Here is a 9,731-nt window from a genome sequence, read left to right as displayed (position 1 = left end):
TTGTGAGAATCTTGCACTTTTTGTTATAAATAGCTCAATATCTCAATTCTTTCTAAATTTCCTACCAGTTTAAACATTTAAATATCTCTTAACTCCATGTTTTCTTTACAGGGTGACTTTTATTGTTATATTAATGAACAAACATCTGCTGTCTTCATAGATTTCATCTTTATATTTTTTATCAGATGTTTATTCTAGGCATTGGGTTTGGGCAAAAAGAATATCCAACCCTTTGGCTTTTGTAGTAGATATTCTACTACAAAAATAGGAATATAAAGCAAAAAGCAAAAATAACTTAGGGAAACCATCCAGAGTTCTGGAATTCTTTCAAACTCCTTATTAACAGCTCTGCTTTAGATCATAAAGGACTTTCATTGGAGGAAAAAATAATCTGAGCCAATTGTATCTGCCATATGAATGCACTGGGGGACTTATCTTCATCTTTTGCCTACTCAGGTCATTTTGAAACATCATATTTTGTTGGCTTTTTCAACCATATCAGCATTGGTCCCCTATTCAGATTGAACAGAGTTCTATTTAATGCATAAATATCCAAGACAAATAAGAAGGTGCTTGAATAGGTTTTCAACAATTTAATAAATATTCTGGCACCAAATTTCTACTCTGGAATACAGACCTTTGAGGAAACAAACAAAAATAAATTTAAAATTGTACATTCAGTAACATAACTAAATTCCAGTATAAAGCTAGATTTAAAAGATTTACCACACAAAAGAGAGACAGAAAAGTTCCTAGAACAATAAGACAAAACAATTATTCCACTCCAATTTTGTAGCCTCATGCCTGTTGCCTCTTTAAATAACTAAGAGAGTTTATCTACTAACTGGATGTAATGTTACACAGAACAGAGAAGGCATTCAGAATGCAATAAAGTAGCACGTAGGCACTACCATGGTCTGCAAGTTCTTATCCATCTTCTTAAACAACAGGAGACCAAGATTGGGTTTGCCGTCTTTGAAGCTAGTAGCTAAAGAACAATTATGTGCTGCAAACTAACATATCTGCAAAGGGCCCAAGGAGATTTTTGTTGAAAATGCATCGGATCCATACTAGATAGTTTGTGAACGGCTTAATGTTGTCTGAAAATGTATGGTTTTGGTGGGACAAAATGTAAGGCATGTATGTATTTTCTCCTTGCTCCTGAATCCAAACTTCGTATTTTACTTCTCTGACCTTCAAGTATTTCAGGTTCCAAGGGATCTGCCAAGATACAGAGAGCTTAGCTTCACTGGTACCCTGGATAGAGGCTTGGCATTTAGCATCTCTAACTTTGCCTGGATAGAGGCCACTAGTCCACTTTTGCTTCTTAGGCCCTGGTTTGGTTTTCACCGTTTGCCTGATGATCTGGATAAGGGAAGCAATATTAATTTTGGTGTCCTGATAGATACGGAAAAGCCATTCCGGGTTGCTGCAACACAGGTGCCGGGAAACCTCATTGCTCTTAATAATGCGATCTTGTTCTGCTTTGTCTAAGTGGGCAATTCCTCCTTGATCCCAGGGTCTGTCTGGATAAGTCACAGTATTCCCCTTTTCAGTGTTTTGCCATGAAATATATTGAAGATCCATGCCAGGAAGGGTAGATAATGTCTTGTAAGGGGTGTAATGTTCAGGATTTATAGCAAAAGGGAAGAGTTCCACAACAGTGGCTCCTCTTGGCAGAAAGAGAGACATCACAAGTTGAGCTCCATGCATGCTGACAAGCATGGATGCATTGCTAATCAAGCGTACTATTTCTGAAAATGTATGGTCTTCTATGGAAACAGTAATGGTTTTCATCTGAAATTCTTGGGCAAGTGCCAAAATTAGCTCTGCCTCATTTAGGATTAGTCTATTGATGGTTCGGCTGAATACTATTATATATTCCTCACCAGGTATTCCTTCCAAGCTCACATTTAGCCTCTTCATCATGAATGTTTTGAACTGTCGGATTTCATTGCCAGAGACCAAGATGTTGGCTTTCGGCCCCTGGGGCTGAACAAAACCATATTGATACCAGGTTGTGATTTTAGACAGACCCACGTATGATTTGGTGAAACACAGGAGCCGCCCAAGTGTTTTAAGCTGCTCTCTTAGGAGTGGTTGCTTGCTGCTAAGCAATTTGTATAGCTCAAAGTGTAGTCCTTCACCCCAGCCTTCCATGAAGAACAATCTGGTCTCCAAATCCAAATCTGGAAACTGCTGCATTGTATAGAAAATTGGAAGGAGATCATCATGGAAAACATGCATCAAATTATCTGGATTAAACCTATTCATAATCAGTGCTACATCAGGAACAAAAACAGGCTTTGGCATAAATTTCAGAGCTGCAGCCGGTAGTTCTACAAAATTGAAATACTGGGTATTATGGTCCTCCACTGAGGAGAGATCAAGTAGGGCAGGCTGAAATCTTCTGGAGCCCAAGTTTGGAAGCATAACAGAAGAACTGCTATGGAAGAAGACAAATTCCTCAGCTTCGGTAGAATAACAGAGAGACTCAAAACGGCATATACGGTCAGTGTGCATCCTGCCAGTACACACCATTTTGGTGCCATCTTCTACCAGAGCTTGAAGTGCGACATGATAGTCAATGCTGACCTGAGAGATTTCCTGGGACTGACGCATGAGGACTAACTCCTCTTCCAGCACAAAGACATGATCATGCAGCTTGATATACTTCCACAGCACAGCAGCAAGGACACACACTAGCAAGGTGTTAAATACTGCTGCTATGTTCATTCTGGACCCAGGTCCTAGCAAGTAGGTAGGTGGTAAACACTAAGGAAGAGGGATGCATTCTCAGTCTTCTTTATCATAATGGAGCAGAGACCTAAAAAAATAAAGTAAGAGCAAAAACAGTTATGGTTATAACAGTCCTCTAAAATTTATTATGTTGTTGTATAGGAATAATGGCTAATCTCCATCTTGCCCCCCCCCACCCTTGATAAATTCTTCAGTTTTTGTGCAAGAAGGAAGAACTGCAGATAATGTTTAAAAATATTCTTTGAAACAGCTGCTCCAAGCAGATTCACTCTAATTTCAGCCTTGTTCTCTAAACAAAAATACATGTTACATTACAGACTAATACTGTAGATGCTACATACCAGCAAACAATTTCTGCATTTAAAGTGCTCATATTAAACTTTATTCATGGACACTTTTATGAAAGAAGGTATATGTATAGCCTCATTGATCTTCTTTTATCAAAAACTGATTATGTGATTTGTTTTTATTTTTGTATCTTATTTCTTTCAGCAAAAAAAAAAAAACAGCAGGGAAAAAAGAAGACTCTTTGAGTTTCAGTATGACATATGACCACTTATGTATGTATAGAATTACTGCCTAATGGACATGTCAGTCCAACATAAACATTTTATAACTCTAACCCTGCATCCATCACATCAGTGCCAAGAAACTGCAAAGAATCTATTGCAGAAGGACCTGTAGGATCCAGGTAAGAAATTGAGTCTCCTTTGTTTTCAAATTATGAGAATGTTTTAAAATAGTCAGCCAAAGATAAGATTGGGCTTTTGAGCATATGCACTAAAATAAACCCTCCCCCCAAAATAAGCCCTCCCCAAAAATATTGCAACACAGCAGCAACCATGAGGTGACCATGCTCGCCACCTCCTGCACCTCAAAAATAATAAGACACCCCCCCTCCCCGGTTAGAGGTTGGGGTTTTTGAAACAACGTAGCTCTTTTCTTTCCTTATTTGACTTCACTAACTTTGTAGCTGAAGGGTTTGCAACTTGTTTACAGAAAATGATAAAGAACCAAGGGCATGGATTATTTTCACAGGTGCCTCTGAGAATTATTTTGGCAGGGGAAAGAAAGGGGGGGGGAAACAGAACCCTTCTCCTTTGAAGAGCATAAAAGAACTTGTGTTCAAGTCAATCTAAAATAAAAAATAAAAGAGGCCTGGAAGGCTAGAGTGGCAGTCGCTATTAGTTTTTTTTCTTTTCTTTTTCCTTTCTTCTGTTTTGGAAACATGGATCAATATTCAGATGAGGAAACCTTAAAATTCCAAAATATCTTGGCTGGAATTCAAAATCTATTGGAAGGATATGGGAGAATTGAGAAGAAGTTGGAAAGACTAGTCTTCCTCCCAGCAAAAGATGATGGGGTTGGAGCCCCAAAAATTAAAGGGGAGAATGAAGATAAAGATAAGACAATAATGATGATGTAAGAAGATGAATTTCTTAATGGAGCAAATGTGGGTGAAAGTGGAAAGAAGGGAATATGGAAAAGGGAATTCGACGAATTGGAGCTCTATCCCAGATTCCAGGACACAGAAGGAAAAAAAAATTACTAATGATGATGTAAGAAGAGAAATTTTTTAGAAGCAAGATTGACAACCAAAGACAAGCTAATTTTAGTAACAACTGGTGGACAACGAGATTATCTGAGAGACCCTTCAAACAACAAAGTGCGGAGAGAAGTCTATAAAAACCTTATAAAGGAGATAAAAAGAAGATTGACACCACAATTGGCAAGAGAGATAAGACTGTTTTGTTACTGGAAAGATACAGGTTGACAATGAATGTTGATAATAAAAAATTAGTTGATTTTGGTGATTAATAAGTAGGAATTTTGTAACTCTTAGATTGTTTTAGATTGTTATCAAATGTTTACTCGCTAAGAATTAATTAACCGTAATAATAATAATGAAATGGTAATGGATACAGCTTAATGATATATACATGTATGGTAATCTAGTAAAAAAAATTGGATATAAATTGCAAATTGTGACTTGGGAAAAAGACCTATAATATTGTATTAACAATTTTTTATTTAGATCTTGTTATAAAGGTGTAGGGTTTTTTTTGGGGGGGGTATCTGATGAGAGGAGATGAGACATAAATAGTAAATGATTTTTAGCCAATTATAATAATAACAAGGAAATGTTAATGGTCATTGTTTAATAATATATACATGCTATGGTATTGGCAAAAGTAACCTGGATATAAATTCTAAACAGTGAATTGGAAAAAAAGGGGGAGGAAAGGTTTAGAAACTTTAATTGATTTATATTTAAAAGATGTTATAAAGGTGTAATGTTACTGGAGGATTTTTTGAAATAGCTAATGAATGCCATTATGTGGTTGTGTCTTTAAGTATGAATGATTTGAGGTAAAAGCATGTTCAAATAATTGTAGTCAAATGAGAATTGTGGTACATTAATAATAAGATATACAAAGATTTTTGATTTAAAGTGTATAATCTAATATGAACTATAAGTAATGACTGTGCAAGAAATGCACGAAAGTTACCAATCAACACGCTTTCTACAAGATGTAATGAAGGATGATTCTTTTTTGTGTTTTTTGTGTTTTTGTTCAATTAAAATAAAATAAAATTAAAAATAATAATAAGACCTCCCCGAAAATAAGGCCAAGTGCTTATTTTGGGGGTCAAAACAAAATAAGACCCTGTCTTATTTTCTAGGAAAGACAGTAGAAATAGGACCACTGTCTCTTATTGTGGCTATGGATACATTATTCAAATATTGAAAGCATTTTAATATCTTTCTCAATTCAAATTAATGTGAACTCTATTTTTGTAGAGGTTATTAGGGAAAGTCTCAGACCTCAGGCGGTCACTGTGCCTCAGATAGGCGGGTGTGAGTCCCTTTTTGTGAAATGGGGCCTTGGAGTTCAGGTGGGCCTTTTTGTTATGTACCTGTCTCCCTGCTACGTTTCATCGGCCCTGCCGGAGCTGCTCAATGTATTAGCTGGATTGGCGGTTGATTTCCCCAGGCTTATTATCCTGGGGGATTTCAATCTGCCTTCCATTGGCGAGACATCCGAGTCAGCTCGGGAGTTCATGGCTTCCATGATGGCTATGGACCTAACTCAGTTAATTCAAGACCCTACCCATAATGGGGGACACACGCTCGACCTTATTTTTGTCTCTGGGCAGTGGATGAATGATCTAGATTTAGGGGATATTTCTATCCAACCCTTGTCATGGTCGGATCCTTTCCTCATCAGGCTTGACTTCCGTACTGCTACCCCTCACCGCAGGTAGGCGGAATCAACTAGATGGTTCCGCCCCAGGCGCCTGATGGACCTGAAAGGAGAGAGGAGTGGGGGAGAAGGAGGACGCTCGCTCTTGTCAGAAGAGACCATACGAGAGCCTTGCCGTCTCTTGCATCCCAAAGGTGGGTGGGTGTGGGAACTTTGGTGGCCCCAATTCTTCTCGGGGGGGGTGTCTCCTGGGGCTACTGGCTAGATAGACTCCTGCAGCAAAAGCGCTTGGCGGCTCCCACGGCACTTTGCATCGCGGGAGCCGCCAAGCTCCTTTGCTGCAGACCCGGGCGCTTGGTGGCTCCCGCGATGCAAAGTGCCCCGCCACCGCCGAGGCCGACTGCTGCCCTGCTGAGCTGCTTCACCAAAGGCTGGGAAGGAACTCCACTGGAGCTGGTGAGTCTTTGAAGAGATGCCCAGCTGAGCGAGGACACAGAGGAGGAGGAGGAGAAAAGGTCTCCCCTGCCATGTCCTTGCCTCCTTTCGTGCCGCCACCTTCGGCCGCCCCCGACTGCAACCAAGGAAGCAACACCAGCCGCCGCCACCGGCAGCGGCTCCTCGAAAGCCGGTGGCGGTGCTGGTGACGGCCCCCCTCGCTCCAGGCAGGCCTCCTCGGAAAGGGCGTGGCATGGCTTCCAAGCGATTCACCGGCTTCTCCAGTTCCTGGCCCAGCCCCTCCTTGCAGTGCTTAATAAAGAAGAGAATCCACTGAGTTCAGTGGGAAATGTGGCAACTAACTTGGCTGATGCACAGTTGCAAAGGAGCAAGTGACATATAAAACTAAACTATACATCATGGATTAGAATGAGTTAAGAAAATGGCTTATCTAGACCATGAAAGTTTGTAAAAGCTGGTAAGTCAACATGTAATGTACATTAGGGATTTTTTTAAACAATGTAATTAACATTACATTGGAATGTAAAAGGAAATATTAAGTACCACAGTGTTTCTTTGTTTCCAAAGTATCAATATTTATTCACAGTTAAGACAATTGAAACATGCTTTTACCTCTCTTGTTTAGCTAACTTCTATGCCAAAATGTTTCAGTGTCCTGATTATTTTAAAAAGTGAAGAGAAAATAATCTTAATAAAAAATATAAAAATATAAAAATATAAACTATAAAATCAAAGTAAAGTTGATTAAATTATCCTACAAGTACACTGTAAAATTACTAAAATAAGCCATTGCTATTAAAAAATCTCATTTCCATAAGTAAATTATTAAAGTTGTCTTTTCCTAACTATGCCCAAAGCAATTTAACTGCTAATTAATTAATCAGACTGCATTGATTTCAGCCAATAACAATCCATTTGGATTTTATGCTAAACTTGATCTATACACTCCACTTCTCTAAAAAGGAGTTCAAAGGGTTTTTCTACATATTAGGACAATGTTTCTCAACTGTAGCAACTTTAAGGTGTGTGGATTTCAACTCTCAGAATTCCTCAAGAGAACTGAAGTCCACACATCTCAAAGCCATCCAGGTTTACAAACACTGTTAATAATTGTCTCTCATATATGTAGCCCCAAAATAATTTATTTTCTTATTTTCCTATGGCCAAATTTCCCCTTTTTGTTTTAAATCAATAAAATCGGTGCATTAAATCTCCAAAGCCTTAAAACACTGTCAAGAAAGTGCCCATTAATTCTCTCTCAATTTTGTCTCAAATGGTCAGGTAGGTTACTGTTTCATATTGCCATATTCTTAGTGGTAGCTTTTTATCGTCACCTGATCCTTTCTTTCCTGGGTTGGTATTTATGGTATTTAATATAGGCTTTTTTCGGATCATGTGCCAAAAGCTGGGGGAGCGCAAGGGGGGGGTCATGCGTGGGTGTGCCCACACCCATGCTATGCATGTGACACCCCCTTGCACGCATGCACGTGTGGCCTCTGCCCTCTCCCCCGCTTTTGGCCCATGATGGACCCATTTTTCACCCTCCCTAAATCCTCGGGAGGGCGAAAAATGGCTGCATGGGGAACCCAGAATTCAGGAACGATGACTTCCAGTTTGCCCACAGAGCTGTTTTTCACCTTCCGGAGCCTTCAGGAGGCTCCGGAGAGCGAAAAACGGCCTTACAAACAAAGTGGTAGTCACATTCCCAAACTTCCAATTTGCCTATAGGGACCACGCCTCCTCTGACTGGATGGGTCAGTTTTGTACGAAGTCAGCCGTTTAATGATGTATAACAATAACAATAACAAGTGATGGCCGTAGCCCAACAGTATACAAACATGTCAGAACACAAGTCACAACTAGGTAAAGTCAGTCATAGTCAAAGTCACAAGTCAGTGAAAGATCAGTGAAGTCAAAGTCACGACAACCCTGGCCAGCCGAAGCTGCGGGTGGGTTTGTATTCCCCTCGCAGCACACATAGAAGGACTGTTCAGGTAAGTCAACGGTCGTTCTCCTGTGTGCTGCTTGGGGAATCCAAGCATGGGACATGCCAAAGCAATTAAGATCCAGGGCGGGAGGTAGTCTGGCCAGGGTCCCCCGCAGGGGGGAGCACCTGTTCAAACACACGCCGCCCAAAGGAGGCCTCAGCCGAGGCATACACGTCAACCTTGTAATGTCCGATGAATGGCGATTGCGTAGACCAGGTAGCCACCCTACAGATTTCTTCCACTGAGGCTTGCGTGGCCCAGGCCACCGTGGTGGCCGCACTCCTGGTAGAGTGAGGAGTGATGCGCCTGGGTACTTGCCAAGATTGGCTGTCATAAGCAAGAGCAATGCACGCCTTCAACCATCGACCTATCGTATGGGGAGAAACCTTCTGTCCCATGGATGATGGCTGAAAGGACACAAAAAGCGCTTCCGACCACCTGAAAGACGCTGTGCGTTTCATGTAGCGACGAAGAACCATGCGTACATCCAGGTGATGCCACTGGCGCTCCTGTGGATGAGAAAGGATGTTGGTCTTACCTGAACGTCTATTTTCAGAAGGGGGAGGGAATGGTCACACGTGGGTTATTCTCAAAGCCTGATTGGTCCAAAGACTGAGAGAAAATGCTTAAATACCGGTGCCTTCCAGTCCTATCCCAGTTTCCTCGAAGGCGAACGGTAGAAGTGAAACGACAAAAAACGAACACACAACAAAACCCCCGGGAACCACCCGGGCCCTCCCCTGGGCCCCGACAGAAAGGTCTCAGGGCGGGTTGTGACCATTCCCTCCCCCTTCTGAAAATAGACGTTCAGGTAAGACCAACGTCCTTTTTCCAGAAGAGGGGGAGGGAATGGTCACACGTGGGACATACCCAAGCTACAGTCCCAGGGAGGGAGAACAAGAACCACTAGGGCCCAAGGAGAGCCTCAACCGCCACCCCCAGTGGATCCTGCCACCAAGGACACACTCGCATCCGTGAAGGCCTCCAGACCACAACGCCGGAGGAAGACGCCGGGCAAATCAAATGGCCGCGCGACAGACGGCCCCAACTGGCCTCCGCGGCCCCCGAGGCTGCGCTCGTGGCGCTCCTAATAGACTGGGCCGTGAACTCCAACGCCAATGGTAGCTGAAGACACGCTCGAACCCAGCGACCCCCGGCTGGAAAGGATCAGCCTACAAGGATTCGACCTACGGACCCCTCGATCCGCCGGAGATGGAACCGCCAGGTGCGGTGTACGTCCAACCAATGCCAGTGCCCCCCCCATCCTAGGAATGGGCCCGGGCCCGGCCGGGCCAGATGAACTTCTGAGCCTAGCGAAGGG

At 42.1% G+C, this 9,731-nt stretch overlaps 1 protein-coding gene across 4 annotated transcripts in view; it reads right to left on the bottom strand.

Annotated features, from left to right (window-relative positions):
- Positions 1-451: 451 nt before the first annotated feature.
- The window catches only part of POMGNT2 (protein O-linked mannose N-acetylglucosaminyltransferase 2 (beta 1,4-)), a 48,838-nt gene continuing 39,558 nt past the window's right edge, over positions 452-9,731 (bottom strand). For all 4 annotated transcript variants that reach the window (XM_032236898.1, XM_032236896.1, XM_032236899.1 and 1 more), the window contains one exon: positions 452-2,827. In XM_032236898.1, the coding sequence (XP_032092789.1) occupies positions 1,000-2,736 (1,737 nt within the window). In that variant the 5' untranslated portion in view covers positions 2,737-2,827 and the 3' untranslated portion in view covers positions 452-999. The remainder of the gene's footprint in view (positions 2,828-9,731) is intronic.

Source organism: Thamnophis elegans, chromosome Z (assembly GCF_009769535.1).
Source record: "Thamnophis elegans isolate rThaEle1 chromosome Z, rThaEle1.pri, whole genome shotgun sequence".
NCBI lineage: Eukaryota > Metazoa > Chordata > Lepidosauria > Squamata > Colubridae > Thamnophis > Thamnophis elegans.
This window is presented reverse-complemented; position numbering and strand designations above follow the sequence as displayed.